The sequence below is a fragment of the Arvicola amphibius genome, chromosome 3, assembly GCF_903992535.2.
Source record: "Arvicola amphibius chromosome 3, mArvAmp1.2, whole genome shotgun sequence".
Taxonomy (NCBI): Eukaryota; Metazoa; Chordata; class Mammalia; order Rodentia; family Cricetidae; genus Arvicola; species Arvicola amphibius.
The window spans coordinates 173,183,398-173,199,001 of NC_052049.1; the positions used below are offsets into that span (position 1 = coordinate 173,183,398).

The window sequence follows — 15,604 nt, forward strand, 5'->3', positions numbered from 1 at the left end:
GACTGGCCTAGAACTCACTATAGCTGGTGAGCCTCTTTTTAGTGCTTTCTCGGGGTAAGGCCAATGATCCTGCCATAAGGAGACAATAGGCCTGGAGCTGAGACCTCTTTGCTCCTCTCAGTCCTGTCCCTTTGCAGCCCAGTGCCCCAGGTGAAGGCTTGAGGACACTTGATCCCTCTGGGGTGTCCTGGGCAGGAAGCAGGGCCTCCAGGTTCAGGTCTTTTGAAAGGCAAGAGAACCAGAGGTCCCAAGGGTCTCCATTGTTGCCAGCAACAGGCATATTCTCTGGAGCCAAGCTCCAAGGAGTTAATTGATGTGTTTTCTACTTTCTGGAAAGTGGTAATTAACCCTGCTCAGGCATAAGTGTTGAATGCAGGGTCTTCTACAATCCTAGCACATAATTCTCTCTCCCTTCTCTACCTTTCAGCAGACAGCTCGGACAACTCTGATTTGGAAGATGACATCATCATATCTCTGAATGAGTGATGTGCCATCCCCACTTGGAAGAGAATCTTGGCAGGCGAGAGAAACTGAGTGAATGAATTCAGAACACCTGCCTTTGCTGTCTCCCAGGGCTGTCCGTTAAGGAACTGTATGCCCTGCATTCAGAGGACTGGTTTAGACTCTCCCTGACTCTGAGGGCCCTTCTAAAAAACAATAACAACCACAAAAAAAGACTACAGGGACTAGGCCCTAGTTTGCGTCCCCTCTTCCTAGGACGGACATAGCTTTCCTCAAGGGAAAAACAAACATGTCTCTGGGTATTTCACAATATATTTTCTTTGTATAATGTTCTTTACTTAAAGAACAAGAAATAGTTTTTTATAAAACTTTAAAAAGAAAAAAAAAGCAACAGGCATTTATAACTGAGGGTCTGAACTTATATCCACCAGTGTCCTATCCTGCACTTCATTTTCTTTGGAAGAAAATGATGTCTAAAGAACAATATAGAGGCATTTTTACATACGTATTTAAATGAAGAGGAAAATCGTGGTTTCTTAAATTGATAAGGATTAAGAATATTTTATTATAAATATAATATATGATTTTTTAACCTGTTTTGTTGCCTCATACGCTGTCAAGTTAATTTGTTTTCCTTTGTGCCAGAGCGGGAGTGGAAGGCATGGCCTGCTACTGGGAAAACGCCTAACTCCTCCTACCTTGGTGGCCAGGCAGTTGTGTAGACCTTGTTTTTGTGGAGTTGAGAGAACTTTAGGGGTATAAATTCACTCCCTCTCTTTCTCTTTGTGATTCAGTTTTTCGAAAGTCCTTCTTTCCTTCCCTTTCTCCCCAATGTGGAAATTACAAATCAAAGGTCTTTTTCTTTAATGTAAAGTGTATTTATTTTAAAAAAAAATACAAAATAAACTACAAGTCTGTCTTTGTTTATGGCCTTTCCTTGTTTTCTTTTACTGAGGTGGGGTGTCCTTCTCCACCTCCTCACAGTTCTTGCCAGACCAGGGGGACCTAAGGAAGGCAGAGCCTCCCACAGCACGTCTCCAGGGCAGACAGTAGTTTAGTCACTTGAGCCTGGCCTGAAGTTGCTGGAGGCCTTGTGAGGATGGGGTGGGGGGCAGAGAGGGTAAGGGAGTAGGGCTGCATCTCTATCACCGTGTGTGGGACCTTTAAGGAGCAGTCTGGCCACCCCTAGGTCTTTTTCAGTCCTAGAAGTTGAGGGGTACTTGAGGCTTGGTCACGTTGGATATGGAGGAAAAACTTCACGGGTCTGAAAGTATCAGGGGCTCATGTTTTGTTTATCCCACCATTTCTCTTCCCGCAATAAATATAAAACATTAATTTCTCTCTGATTTTGCCAAAATGGTAGCTTCGGTTTCTGTTACATAGGCATTAATTACATAGCCACAGAGACACCTCTCCCTTTACTGAGAGAAGGGTGCATTGGGTATAAAGTAAACAAGCAACACAAGATGGCGAAAACTCTCCAGGGGTAGGTAGAACCTGCTACACTTAGGAACCTGTCACACTGAAATGGCCTGTACCACAGAAGCACATCCATCCTGTTCCTGTAAAAGCTGAGGCCTCAGCTCCTCCTCTGCTTCATGCCTTGGCATTAACTGGTTAACTGACAACAGCTAGTACAAGTCTGATGGCCGGCACTGAATGCAGCTGAAGGGAAAGCAGCAAAACTGCATCATCACTAATTCCGCTCATCTGCCAGGAGCTCTTGGGAGCACCCACAGGCCTCCCAAGGTGGAGATGGGCACATTTAATAGGAAAGCACAATTCTGGTTGACTTGACAACACTCCCTTAGGAATGTGTTTCATGAGACTAAAAGAAAACATCTACCTTCCTTGTTCTACCAGGGTTCAAAACCCGAGTCACTTAGGAAGACACAGGGTATAAAAACATTACCCATTAGGGGTTTTTGTCTGCTCTGGTTTTTTTGCCTTCATGAAACGTCAGCCGCTGGGTACCTGCTGTTGGCTTTCTCACTGGAGACAATGTCATGACCAGACAAGGCCTTGGTTACCTGACCTACACCTTCTTTAGTGTTGGCAGGGCTGGCTAGGAGGCCACAGAACCTGTTATGTCTTAAGGACTAAAAGGAAGTGGTTAGGATGGTTAAGTGGTCCAAGGTGGAAGGTCACAGTGGGTTGTGGGTCTTACCAAGAAAACAGTGGTTATCACTGGAGCCAAAGGGTGACCCTTTCCAAACGGGTTGATTAAAGCTGGGGCCGGGGTGTCTTGGTTCTACCTGGGAAGGGTGCACTTGGGTGATGAAACTTCTTTGTAGCTGTTCTATGACATTGTTCAAGATCTCCAAGAAAAACTGCAACAGGCCTTCAAGATGAGGCTTGCTCTGGTTTCTGGCAGTATCACAAAGAATTCTGAAGTAGTTTGGGACACCAGGCCGACTGACTTGCTCCAAAGAAGTCAGTGACCACAGCTCAAGGATACATTAACTCTCATTAATGTTTAGAGCAGTGGTCCTCGACCTTCCTATGCTGCGACCCCTTTATGGTGACTCCAACCATAAAATTATTTTCATTGCTACTTCATAACTGTAATTCTGCTACTGTTATGAATCGTAATGTAAATATTTTCTGGTGACACAAGTTGGTCAAAGGGGTTGCGACCCAATGTTTTAGAGACATGTTTGGTCTCATGAACACCAGCCAAGGCCTGGTGAGAAGAAAGTCCTTATTTTACCCAATTTCCAGAGTTTCTGTCCTTGTAGACAGACATGAACTCCATAAAACCTCCAAGGTCTATCTCAGAGCCCAGAGGTTACAGGTGCTGCCTGAGGAAGTGGGCCAGAACCAACCCCTAACCAGGACTCCTATTCTCCTAGGCCTGACTGGTTTGGACTACCCAAGCTGGCACATTCTCAGCCTAGCTGTGATCTGTGGCGACAATTGTTCCCTGATCTAACGTCCTACTTGAGACAGCAAAGGCAGAGCCTAAAACTCCTTAGGCCACTTTCCCCTCCCAGCCTGAGGATGCCTCAGTCTGTTTCCTTCTTAGCCCAGCTGATGTGGCTCTGGGCTCTAGCCTGTCATCTAGCAACTGTCACTTCCTACCACAGAGAATGATCTGTTTCCTTACCTCATTTCTGTGGTCAGCACGGAACGCTATGTCTCTCATCAAGGACCTCTTCCTGGCACTGTATTCCCTTGCAGCACTGAGTACTGTAGCTGGGGAGTTTGCTGTTGGCCATAAACCTCTAGGTTTGTCTGGCACAGGCTCACTCTACTGACAACCCTGAAAGACCAAAGAAAGCCCCAAATCACAAGCACATTGAAGGGTTAACCAAGCTAGGCTGCTTCTCCACCCTGCATCCCACCATTTGCCTCCAGGACCCCTGGGAACCAGGCAGCTGAGTGATACCGGAGACCCTAAACTACATAAAGACTAAAGACTGATCCAGAGGGAGCCTGGACAGGTTAAGCACAAGGCCCCTCAGCATCAATATTGCACTGTTCCTCCCCCAGAATGCAAGACCATAAAACTGAAAACTACCCTCTCTGTCCAACAGGCTTTAGAATTAGGTACCTTGTCTAACGGCCATAGCTCAAACTGAAGCACTTAGGACAAGGAGAAAACAGTAATAAAAACTACCTGTAGCTGCTGGTACAGATCTTAGGCCCAGGCTCTTCCTCTGACGGGCTCTGCTCAGGGTGGTGTGATGGCCCACGTCACACAAGCCTGTTGGCCATTAGGGACCGAGGAGTGTGAGCAGGGTCCTGACAGATGAAGAGCTGGCCACCACGAACACAGCACACTGTTAGAAGCAGTGGTACCAAAAACTGGACATAGGTCATGCACTGAGGGCAGTTTTCCATTTTTAAGAAAAAACCTGATTAAACCAGGACTATGGTCAGATTAAAAAAAATTCATCCTCTGACAAAGGCTTTACTGACAACTTTCCATACAGTTAGTCAAAAAATAAAAATAAAAAAGAATAAAAAAAATACAGAATACAGCAGATAGTATCTCATACATGGGAAACACAACAGGAGTTTTTTCTTGTAAAAAAACAAAAACAAAAAGCTCAGACCCATGAACTTAGTTTTAGCAGTGGACAGGAAGTCACCAAATGAACCAGATCAACCCAGGAGAGAATTCAAACCAAGGGGGTAAGGTGGGTAGAGAAGGGAGCAGATTTTAACAGGACTGCTCTGTGACACAAACCCAGTGGAAGAGCAGGTGCGGGCTAGGCAGCGTCTCTGACTATAACTATCACCATGTGCTCTTCCTCTAGCTTGCCCAGGGTCCGCAGTGCCGACTGCAGGTACCGCTGTGAGAAGTCGCAGGGTGGGAAAGCGTAGAGCATGCCCGTGCTGTCTCTGCCCTTAGACCCACCCACTGGCAGGCTGATCACCCCTGCAGCCTGCTTCTGTTTCAAGTAGGAGACCAGGTTCCTGAGAAGCCGCCTCTGTAGGCCTGGTTCCACCGCGGGCACCCCTTCAGTGCCAGGCCCACTGGGGGCTGACTGGATGGCTAGGAGCACTGCGTAGCCGTTGGGGCTCCCCTGCTTGATGCGACGGGTGACCTCGTCCAGCTTGGGCTGGTCCAGTCGAAGGCGCTGGGCAATCTTTAGCTGGGTCAGCTTGCTGCCAGAAGTGTGGTCTTTGAGGAGACCGCTGATAACTCCCTGGTCCCCCTCTAGGATGTGCATAGATGTTGGAAAACAGCTGTTTTTCAAAACTAGAAGCCCATTCCAACCCAGCTGCAATGTCTGCGCATACTCGGATAAAGTCTTTAGCTTTTTGGTCTCGTGTTTTGGCTCTTCAAGAGTCTTGGGCTCTGCCTCAGTGGTCCGATGATTGCGTTCACTCTCTCGAGTCTTTTTTCCATGGGAGGAGTCTGGAGTCTCGTGGTGGTGGTGATGGTGGCCCCTCTCCTCCGCACCATGTCTGCTGTTGCTGAGGGAGTTGCTGCCTGACTCCTTGGTCCCTTCACTGGAGTGGTTTTCCTTTCGGCTACGCTCAGGGGTGCGGTCCGAGGCTCGCTCAGACTGCTGCCCCCCACCCTTGGTCCTGCTCCGTTCCTCATAAGGGGAATGAGTTGCCCTCCCGCGGTCACTGGAAAGGCTCCTCCGCTTGCGTCTCTCTTCCCAGGGCTTGGCTATACTTCGGTCCCCATCCCCTCCCCAGCGCTCACCACTCCTGCTGCGCACTGAGCGGCTATAGCCCTCCAGGCTGTTTCTGCGGTCCGAACTTTTACTGAGGCTGGTCCAGTCCCCTTCCAAAAAGGTCCGGTCCCGGTCTGAGTAGAGGAGGTGTGGAGGGGTCCTATCCCGCACCCTTAGGTCCGCATCCAGGTTTCGATGCCGGGTATATCCATCAGTGAGCAGCTCATAATGCACAGGGAGAGGGGAAGGCTGGTACTGCTGGGGATAGCGAGTCTCCTCTGCTTTGGCAAAATCCACCCTGAGCCTGCGATCCGGACCACCCAAGGGAAAGCCCCTCATTTTAGCGCAGGCGGCTTGGGCTGCGTCCAGGCTCTCGTACTGGATGTAGGCAAAGCTGTCTCCTTTGACGTGATCGATGGTCCGAATGCTCCCAAAGCGATCAAATTCCCTGGCCAGGGCTGCCAGCGAGGTGTTAGGTCCCAGACCACCCACCCAGAGGCGGGTGGTGGGGTTAGCTTTGCCGTAGCCTATCTTTATGGGGTTTCTGCCAATCACCCGGCCGGACATAGCCACCTTGGCCCTGTGTGCCATGTCCAGGTTCTGAAACTTGAGGAAGGCATAGGCACCACCCTGGCCACGGGCAGGCCTCTTGATGACCACCTCCTCAATGATGCCGTACTTCTCGAAGGCCCGTCGGAGCTCCACCTCAGATACACTGTGGTCCAGGTTCCCGATGAAGAGGTTGCGCGTGGCTCTCTGGTCATCCTCCGGCATCAGGTCCTCCTCGCACACGGCCGGGTAGCCGTAGGGGCGCCCGCGGTCGTCGTACAGCCCGTAGTAGTCCAAGGCCCGCTCCCGAGACAGTCCCACGGCGGCCGCGGCCGCAGCATCCAGGGCGAAGGCTGCCGCGGCGTGCCGAGCGCGGGGCTCCCGCAGGGGCGGGGCGGCTACCGGCGACAGCGAGCGCTGCTTGTATTGGTAGCCCCCGTGCAGCGGCAGGTAGCCCAGCGGGTCGGCGGGCGTGGGGGGCCCTGGGGGCGGCGTGGAGGCGGCGGCGCTGCTGCTGCTACTGCGCCGGCTGCTCCCGCCGCCGCCGCCGCCGCCGCCGCCGCCGCGCAGGTAGACCGGCTCTACCTTGAGCGGCCGGTCGTAGAGCAGCAGCTGCCGGGCCAGGGCGTGCTGCCGGGCCTCGCGCGCGTCCTGTGGGTGCCGGAAGTTCACGTAGGCCACGCGGCCCAGCTCCGGGGTGTGCGACAGGCGCAGGCTGATCTCACCGAAACGCTTGAACTGGTGGAAGAGCCGGTCCTCCAGGTGCTCGGCCGGCAGCGCGGGGCTCAGGCTGCTGATAAGGAGCGTCTTGTACTCCGGAGCCGCCGTGGAGCCGGGACCCGCTGGTTCCGCCCCGGGGGGCGGCGGGGGCGGCGGCAGCGGAGAGGCGCGGGGCGACGCGCCGCCGGCACCGGGGTCCCCCGAGGCCTTGCCGGTGCGTCCTCCGCCTCCGGGCGCGCCCGAGGAGCGCCCGCTGCTCGCTCGGTGATTCGCATCCCCGGCTGCGCGACCGTCGCGATGCCCGCCGCCGCCACTGCCGCGGGGCTTGTCACGAGCCCGCGCTGGAACCGGGTGCTTGGTGCCGCCGGAGGCCTTGTGCGCTGCTCGCCGCCCGCCCGCCTCTGCCTCCCGTTCGCGCTCCCGCGGCCGCTTGGCGGACGATGACGAGCCACGCCCGCTCGGGCTGGAGTCTCGCTCGTTCTGCCGCTTCATGGCGCCGGCGCGGCGGGCGGGCGGCCCGCAGGTCCCTCACAGCGGCAGCGGCGGCAGCCCAGGAGGCAGCGCCCCCGGCGCCGCCATCTTGGACAAAAGGACTCGGCGCGGCGGCGGCGGCGGGGCGGGGCGGGAGCGGCGGAGGGGCCGGGAGCTGCGTTATCAAGCTGCGCCGGCCGCACCACGTGACTCCGGTGGGCGGGACGAGAGTTTCGCTCGGCGCCTATCACCGGGCTCCGCGGCCCTGCACCACGTGACATCCCGGCAAGTGGAGGAGCTGGCCCGACTGCGAGCTCTGGCGCCACTGCGTGGCTGGCTGGGCTTAGGCACCGGCTACTGCGTTATGCGTGGAGTTCCTCAGGAGCAGGTAGGCCCCAGGGGGCTTGGTCTTTGTGCTGGGGGCTACCCACGCCGGTGGGTCTGCCAGCTCAGGGCCGTGCCCACTGGAACAGGAATGGCCACTTGACTGGCAGCCTCGTTACGTGAAGTATCCCACTCAAACCTGCCACTAGCTTGACATCCTATTCCCCTCCATGGCGTTTTCTGACTGGGACCAGAGATGATATACTTGAAGGATCCCTACACCCTGTCCAGGACCCACATCCCAGGTATCTTCTGCATTCAGATTCTTCAGGCACTGTCCTGGCAAGACCCTGAAAACAAAGACTACAGGTGCTGGTGAGACCTCCCTGGGTCCAGTACTGCATTTGCATCCTATAGACAGGAATCTTGGTGCCCCTGGGTCCAACTTTCTGCTGTAGGTTTCTGGGCAGACAGGAGGCTGAAAAGGTAGGTCTGTAGAGCAGGTAATGCCAGAAGTTATCTCTCGCCATGATGACATCTTGCTGGCTAATATTCTGTCTACATCCAGGTGAAATACAGGCAAGAGTACCCAAAGGCCTTTAGGGCTTTATGCTCTCCACGGATGGCTGCTGTTTCCAGGTTAGTTCCTATAGGATAACAAAGGGTGCACCCAGCTCTCCCCTCCTCCCACAGGCACAAAGTGACTGGCAGGAGACAGGTGCAGTGGGCTCCATGACAGGATGTAAGGCCCCGAGGATGCAAACTGAACTTAGGAACCACACAAGCGAGCTAAGACCGACTCTTTGGAAAACACAACTTCTTAGCTGTCACTTCTTTCACATGATGTTTGGGGGCAGCAGGAGTGGTGTCCCCAGCGAGGCACAGTCACACTGTTAAGTACCAGTCACAAAGCAACTGAAAACATACTGCACATAGCTCTCTGGCCCTCTGAACCAATTCCTGCCAAACCTGCAAAACTACAAGTAAGCAAGGGGCCTTGTTCACACCAGACCTAGACTGGAACCCCAACAAATGGATAACTAAGTACCAGGTGGGGTGAAGAAATGGAAATGCCAACTCTGACTACCCGCACTAGCGCAGAATATTCTCTGCTTGTTCTGCATATGCTGACCTAAGACCAGTAATAGGTCCACCTTCAGCTCAGGTGTCAAGCCCCAGTCTTCACCAGGCTGAAGTACACAACACTCTGAAGCCCAGAACTGCCCCCCTTCCCAACTTTGGCTGCTCCAAGCTCCCAAATCCTGTTATGGGTGATTCTGGCACTGGCAGACCAAGGGATCTTTGCAGACTGGAGAGATAAACCAGTAGATTATAGGACCGAATCCTGTTTCAGTTCAACTCTCCAAAGACAGATTTGTTTTTTCCCTTTAATAAAAAATTCCCAGACAAACTTTGAAGTCCTAGAGTAAACCAGCAAAAGAAGGAAGTAAACTCCTCCCCCTGGGAGGAGGGGGCACCATGGAGCCAGCATCATCATTAGGAAAGCCCCAGGCTTCACGTCTCATTGTCAGGAGCCCGCTTAAAAAATAAATTACAAAATGTTGTTTGGGGAAGAGACAGATGAACTGTTTTTCCCGCCGGTGACTATAAATCAGTCCGTGCGCTGGCTGCCTTGGGGGCATATTTAGGCATCAGTTCGTTTATCTTCCGGATATAGTCAGACTTTTCTGCGCAGCCTTTGCACATCTCCCCCCAGTCGTCCAGGATCTTCTTCAGCTCTTTCACCCGGAGCTTCTTCAGGTCCACTGTGCTCAGGTCAATTTGCTTGTCTGCAGGGAGAGCAGGACAGTAAATGGCGGGGTAGGATGCTGCAGCCCCATGCTGCATGCAAACCATTCCTTAGGACGGCCGGCCCCACTTGCGGCAGGGGAGATGTGGGTATACTGTGCCAAGAGGGGACTGGCATTCACCAGGAGTCACCTCAGGCTGTCAGTAGCCACTACAGGACACACACTGCCGAGAACCCACATGGTTCCAGTTCCCCAAGGACTGTCTACATGTCAGCACAGAATGAGTTCCAGGCTGATGACAGAGCAGACACATCCTCTTTCTCCCCATCAAGGTACCAGAGTCAAAGCTTACTCCATAACCCATGACCCAGACAGACCTACACCAGAACCAACCAGGGCACCAAGGTACCACAAGCACAAACCACAAACACAAGGCCCTTGGACACGAGCTATAATTAACGCTGGCATTGTTTAAACTTCGTGGGAGAGGCCTGGCTTGTCAAGACTGGGGTCATGTGCGATGAGATGGGCTCTGCGCGGTGACGCTGCGACTCCCATCACTCCTGGGCCGACGGTCTTGCCATGACACGCCTCATTACAGCGCTTCTCTGCTCAAAAACTTCTGATGCTTCCAGCTTCAGACTAAAAGCCAAGTTCCTTACCAAACCCAAGGCCCCACCCAACTTGTCCACCTTATGTATTGTATCTTTATATTGTGCACTGTCCTGCTATTAGCCGGCCTCCTTCAAGTCCTCCCTCTCAAAGTATGCTAACAAGTCACCTTCTCAACTTCTGACCACCACCTAGCTTTGATGTGAAGTCTCTGAGCCCCGCACAGAGTGTCATCCATCCTGCTACAAACCCTCACGATGACGCTTCTGGCTAGAAAGCAAGCCCAGGCGGGCACACAGACATGGCAGGGGGGGCACAGTCCTGGCCACACTCACCGTATTTCAGCTCACAGATCTGGCTGTCTTTCTTCTTCAGCTTCTCACAGATCTTCTCCACGGGGATATGGTGGGCCAGGGGCTTCGACACCTCATTGATGATCTTGGTGGCTGCATCATCTGTGGCCCCAATGTAGTAGCACTGTAGTAGAAAGGAAAAAGGAACAAAAGAATGTTTTATGTGCATGATGAAGTACACATGTACGCAGGTGCTGGGGAGGCCAGAAGGCATCGGATTCCCCGGAGCTAGAGTTAAGACTGTGTGGGTAATGGAGACTAAATGCAGGTCCTCTGCAAGAGCAGGATGCTTTCAGAACCACCTCTCCATCTCAGGTCACTTTGGAAACTCTTGGCCAGGCTGCATGTTTTCAGTGCTTGCCCAGATCCTGTAGTTGTAGACTCTAAGCCTTGATGTTTGCTCAGAGCCAGAGTTTCCAAATGAACTGAAGAACCATCAGAGTTCCAATGAGAGACTGCCAGAGACATTAAAGCTACAAAGGCCAGTGCTTTACATTATGGCTCTTGCCCTTGACTTGGCTCTGGCCACCTTGGGGCACCTAGTTAACTATTCCTGATCCCAAACACACCAAACTCTCTCTGGCCTTTGGGCACTCACACTGTTTGGATACACTCTCTCCACTTCACCGATCCATCCCCTCTCTTAACAGCCCCCCACTCCCCAAACTACCCTAGTCTATTTTCTTCATGGATACACCACTCACTGCTTTCCATTTGCCTGGCATTATTTTCCCCTGGCTGTACCAATACTCAGCTCATAGGAGATATTTTACAAGTACAGGCTAAAAATACTTCAGTGTCGCATTAGTTTACAGACATGGCCCATCATCAAGTGGACCATACACATGAGCCAGGGAGAGCCTGGGCTGGTCACCAGTGACTTACCAACCGATTCTCTTTGCCTCTTGCTTCACGACAGAACTTTATAAGTTCTTCTTCAATAGTGGCTGGTGAAAATGTGACATCTCTGTCTTTGAGGTCCTGGTAAAATCTTCCCAGATAAGAAATACAAACTGCAAAAGAGGAAAGAGAGATGCTAAGCAATTACTAGTCCCCATTTCACAAGGGGTAGAAATAAGAGATGATCATTATTTTCCATCACTGGTTTTTCTCACGCACTCATAGGTGCACAGAACTCTTAGGTTGCTGGGGTCTTAGTACCCTGTGCATGCCGAGAATGAACATTTACCCCAGTGACCCCCATAAAATCTTCCCTGCTCTTTTCAAGTTTAAGCAGAGAGTGGACACGTGTCCTTGAGAGGGAACTCACTGTGACCTCATAAGGGGCACACTAGAAGCTGAAGCAAACAATCAAAATGTTCCTTATTCCAAATACAACACCGAACCCTTAAGTGCAGCTTGGCAAGCCCAAGAGGCCGTTGCGGCCCACGGGGGTCCCTTCAAGGAACCTCTAAACACTGATGGGAAAGGACAAAAATTCCTGTGTTGTGGGCTCCCGGCCAAGTTTTCAACGCGACTGAGCCGACGCTTTCCCCTAAACGAGTGGATGTTTCTAGGTCCGGGTAATAGTTCCGAGGTCCTTCCTCCAGCGGGCCGCGCCAGGATGGGCCCCCGCCCCCGCCCTCTCGGTTCCGTTGGGTTCAGCGCCATCTGCCCCCCCCCCCCCCCCCCCGTCTCCCCACGCACCTTCGCAGTCGCCTGGCCGCAGCGCCCGGCTGTCAGGCAGCACGCTCAGGGCCAGCGCTACCGCCAGCCCGCGCGTAGCCCACATCTCCACTGCCTCCGCCACCACTGCCGCCGCCGCCGCGCGAATGAACCGCACCCGGCGCGGTGCACCGCCTAGGGGGCTGGGACACAAACCGGAGCTTCCCATTGGCTTGTAGTCCCCGCGCCCACCCATATGCCGCATTCTCATTGGTCCACGTGCCCCGGAGCCCAGGACGGCGGCTCCACGCTACCCTTCCTCATTGGCTGGCGGCGTCTGGGCCTAGACAGTTGTCGGTTGCTGATTGAGCCTGGGCGGTCCATAGGAAGCGGCTGGGCGGAAGCTGCACGGGCCTCCATATTGGGTAGGGGCAGCGGCTTTGCCTCTTGCCGGGCACCCTCTGAATCTGGTGACTCGTCCCGAGTACTTCTTGGCTCCACATCCAGTCCCCTCCTGGGCCCCGGATTTGTAGCGCAGGACTTCTGGCGTCAGCAGCCACCCAGCAGCACAAGCGGCGCGAGCAAGGATCAAAAGCGGTTCCTTGTTTTGAGCCACCACGTGGATTGGCGGACCAATGAGAGCGTCCACCTTCATGTGCCTGCTGCCCATACCCCTCCTTATCCTGGGTCGGAACGCAGAACCTCTTAGACGAAAGTCTAGAGGCCTGTCAAAGTCGGCTGCTGTCCTGGACATTTGAGGGCCTTGTTTGCGGCAAAACGAGCCGAGATTTTGGGATAGCCTCCCAGTTGAGGCCATGGATCTCGGGAAGTTTTGTGTCCCACTCTTGAAGACGCGCAAATGGGAACTGGAGATGTTACCACCTGGACTGCCCTGATGCTAAGTGCAAGGGCTTGGCCACTTGCCCTCGAAGGCAGACTATGAAGAGCGGCCAGCAAGTACAGGAAAGTATCTGGAGCTAAAAGGGCTTGGAGCCCGGCGACAAGGGTTTGAGAGGGGCACTTACGCTCCCATTCAGTGAAATCAGTGGATCAATATCAGGTATTCATCTTTAATTCACATCACAGCAGTCAAGGGAGGGGGGAGTCAATTGGCAGGTATTTACATCTAAAATTCACATTACTCGTTGGATGTATAACATGCTACCACAATATATACAGTAAAATACCTCTTGGGACACCGGCACAATTTTTTTCTTTAACTTTTCTGGTACAGGTAGGATCATTTTTAAATCAATTTTTCTTTAGACACAAGTACACAAAGGAAATGGTTAGAAGTTTTCTTGTTTTAAATAAGCACAGAATGCCATAGGTTAAAAACACATTTATAGGGCTTATTACCAATTAGACATCACACTCTATACATTTTTTGCTCAAATTCCTGTACAAATACACAGCATTCAAATAGGTATTTACAAATATGCTTATAAGAATGAAAATCAGTATTTCACAATCTTTTCAAATGATTCTGATCTCTGGCCTCCCATTTCCCTCAAACTGGCTGGTTTTTCAATACAAAGTATTCAGAATAGGTCCATTTCATCCAGTTAGGGAAAATGGAGAGGGACGACACAAATATATTTCATCTTGCATAAAGCAAGGCCAAGGAACTTAACCCTACATTCCCCTCCCTACCTCCTGTGCCACCAAGTGGAGAAGGCAGATGTCTGCACTGGATAGCAGGCTGCCTCCATGGACTGCTGCCTTCCCTAAGAGTCACAACAAAGCTAGACTTTGACCCTCATACCTATGAACCAGATGGTCCAGAAATAAGCTTACCAGTGAATCTAGGTTCAGGAGCAGGTGTGTCTGCCCTTGGAGCCAAGGCTACCTGAATTGGCCTACATCCTCCATAGTCTCTGCTCTGCCTGAATGATCCTGAGGTATCAGAAAGCCCTATACTGTTGTACCTGGACCCCCAACATACTCTGGAGTTAAATGGGCCTTCTATCTTTTCCCTTAGGTTATTTGCTGGTAATTCTATTGAACTTGTTTATAAGAGAAAAAAAAAAAAAAAAAACAAAAACCCTGACCATGGACTTTTCGGTTTGGGAAAAGAATTGTGGGGAAGGGATGAGCAGCTAGGCCCAGAACTTGGCCACAGGAGGCCAGAAGGCCAACAAGATAAAGGGAATGGGGCAACATACCTGCTCACCAAGGAGAAGGCAGTCTTATGGCCATCACTGATGAGAATGTAAGCAAATGAAAGGAAAACAACTGTCTGAGACAAGTTATTTTAAAAAGTAACTTAGAAGCACCCTGGTGAAATATTACTATACCCCCACCATAATACCAAGAGAAAAATCAGTGCCCTGACACGAAAGAATTTCCTATAAAGTCACCACTGTGCCCTTCCTAACGGACTGGGGAGGTCTGAAAAACTGCCCTTCTGCCTGTCCTGAACCCTGAGTGGCGGTCCCTATGGGTTTGGAGTGGAGGGTTCTGTACTTGACTACTTGGAAGATAACAGTTTTACCTGTGTGGCTCTCCACTTCCAAAATTAGTTTCCTCCCATCAGTTAAAAAAAATTATTTTAATGTTTTATACCCAGGAGCTTGCTGAACCTGACCACACATCCTCAGGGCCTGGAAGCCAGGCTGGGCAGCCAACCCCAAGGCTCAGAGGTAGTGCTGAAAATCCCTGATTCAGGCGCTAAATGTCAGGCATTTGGAGCCCTGTGAAAGCTTATGAGGCATTCTGGCTCCTGCCACACTGGATCTAGCCTCATCCTTACACCAGCTCTTTCTAACACAAGGGAAGGGGCTAACTCCCTGCAGGATTGATAGTCCTCCTAGCTTCATTTAATTCAAGCCCCAGGGCTGAAGAGATAACCCTTGCTAGTCCATTCGAGCCAGGGAGGCTTCTGCAGATCATGAGGTGTTTTGAGTGGAAAGTCCAAAAGAAAAGTGATGTATAGTGTCCAGAGTGGGGTAAGAGACAAGGCTGGCCCATGGAATAATGTCCAAAGTGGGATAAGAGACGAGGCTGGCCCATGGAAGCCTGGCAGTGTGCCCTGGGCATGCAGTTAGGCCAGTCATGTGCCTGACCAGCCCCTCAGTTGCACACTCCTAGATGAAAGAGTGGGCAGGTGGGCAAGCATTTGTGCAAAACGGCTTGTGGCCCCTTTGTCCACCTGTGACATGTCGTCCATGTGGTCCTTGCAATCCCTGAATGCAACCATGAATTTTTCTGTTCATACAGCAAAGGAAGAGGTCCCTAGTGCAATTTCCATTCTTCGCCATCTCTACCCTGGAAGGAGGGCCTGGGCTCCTCCTCCTGGACTCTGCAATACTGTAAAGCAATTCTGTCTGTGCAATATCTCCATATAGCTCCATGTGGTCTGGAACTGCAGGAGGAAGAAAGCAACTACTGCATAAAGGAAAACCCAGAAAAAATGGGAAAAAAAGAAATAAAAGAGAAACCACAACCCTTCATGCTGCTGTGGCCTCTGGACATGGCAATACTTGAGTTCACGGCAGTAGAACAGAGACTCTGGTGGTTTTCTCCTGAGTGCCAAGCCTCTAGCTCCCTGGGAGGGACTTGCTTTTCAGACCCGGAGTGCCTGGGCAAGCTGCTCATTGAAGATGGTGGTGCAGCTGCCTCT

General features: G+C 52.0%; 3 protein-coding genes and 1 long non-coding RNA gene across 5 annotated transcripts in view; 2 read left to right on the forward strand and 2 right to left on the reverse strand.

The window, feature by feature from the left end:
* The window catches only part of Dcaf1 (DDB1 and CUL4 associated factor 1), a 66,006-nt gene extending 64,617 nt beyond the window's left edge, over positions 1 to 1,389 (forward strand). The window contains exon 24 of one of the 2 annotated variants that reach the window (XM_038321688.1): positions 428 to 1,389. In XM_038321688.1, coding sequence (XP_038177616.1) covers positions 428 to 486 — 59 coding nt within the window. In that variant the 3' untranslated portion in view covers positions 487 to 1,389. The remainder of the gene's footprint in view (positions 1 to 427) is intronic. The other variant, XM_038321689.1, reaches the window with a different exon arrangement.
* A 2,951-nt stretch (positions 1,390 to 4,340) lies between these two features.
* Rbm15b (RNA binding motif protein 15B) lies at positions 4,341 to 7,358 on the reverse strand. The gene has a single exon (XM_038321690.1). It carries the CDS (start codon positions 7,356 to 7,358, stop codon positions 4,677 to 4,679), a length of 2,682 nt encoding a protein of 893 aa, XP_038177618.1. The 3' UTR covers positions 4,341 to 4,676.
* Positions 7,359 to 9,035: 1,677 nt separating this feature from the next.
* Positions 9,036 to 12,179, reverse strand: Manf (mesencephalic astrocyte derived neurotrophic factor). Its single transcript, XM_038322838.1, has 4 exons — positions 12,025 to 12,179; positions 11,263 to 11,390; positions 10,360 to 10,501; positions 9,036 to 9,451 (listed from the first exon to the last, which is right to left on the reverse strand). The coding sequence occupies exons 1-4, from the start codon at positions 12,107 to 12,109 to the stop codon at positions 9,267 to 9,269; spliced, it is 540 nt and encodes a 179-aa protein (XP_038178766.1). The 5' UTR covers positions 12,110 to 12,179; the 3' UTR covers positions 9,036 to 9,266.
* A 192-nt stretch (positions 12,180 to 12,371) lies between these two features.
* On the forward strand, positions 12,372 to 15,434 carry LOC119810572. The gene is made up of 2 exons (XR_005284767.1): positions 12,372 to 13,042; positions 15,202 to 15,434. It is a non-coding gene; the product is annotated as an uncharacterized LOC119810572 (long non-coding RNA).
* The last annotated feature ends 170 nt before the right edge of the window (positions 15,435 to 15,604 follow it).

Coding starts and splice junctions, on each gene's coding strand:
- Rbm15b (XM_038321690.1), bottom strand. CDS start 7,358: ATGAAGCGGCAGAACGAGCGAGACTCCAGCCCGAGCGGGCGTGGCTCG.
- Manf (XM_038322838.1), bottom strand. CDS start 12,109: ATGTGGGCTACGCGCGGGCTGGCGGTAGCGCTGGCCCTGAGCGTGCTG. Junction 10,502..11,262: donor GAGGCAAAGAGAATCGGTTG/GTAAGTCACTGG, acceptor TTTCTACTACAG/TGCTACTACATTGGGGCCAC. Junction 9,452..10,359: donor GATCTGTGAGCTGAAATACG/GTGAGTGTGGCC, acceptor CTCTCCCTGCAG/ACAAGCAAATTGACCTGAGC.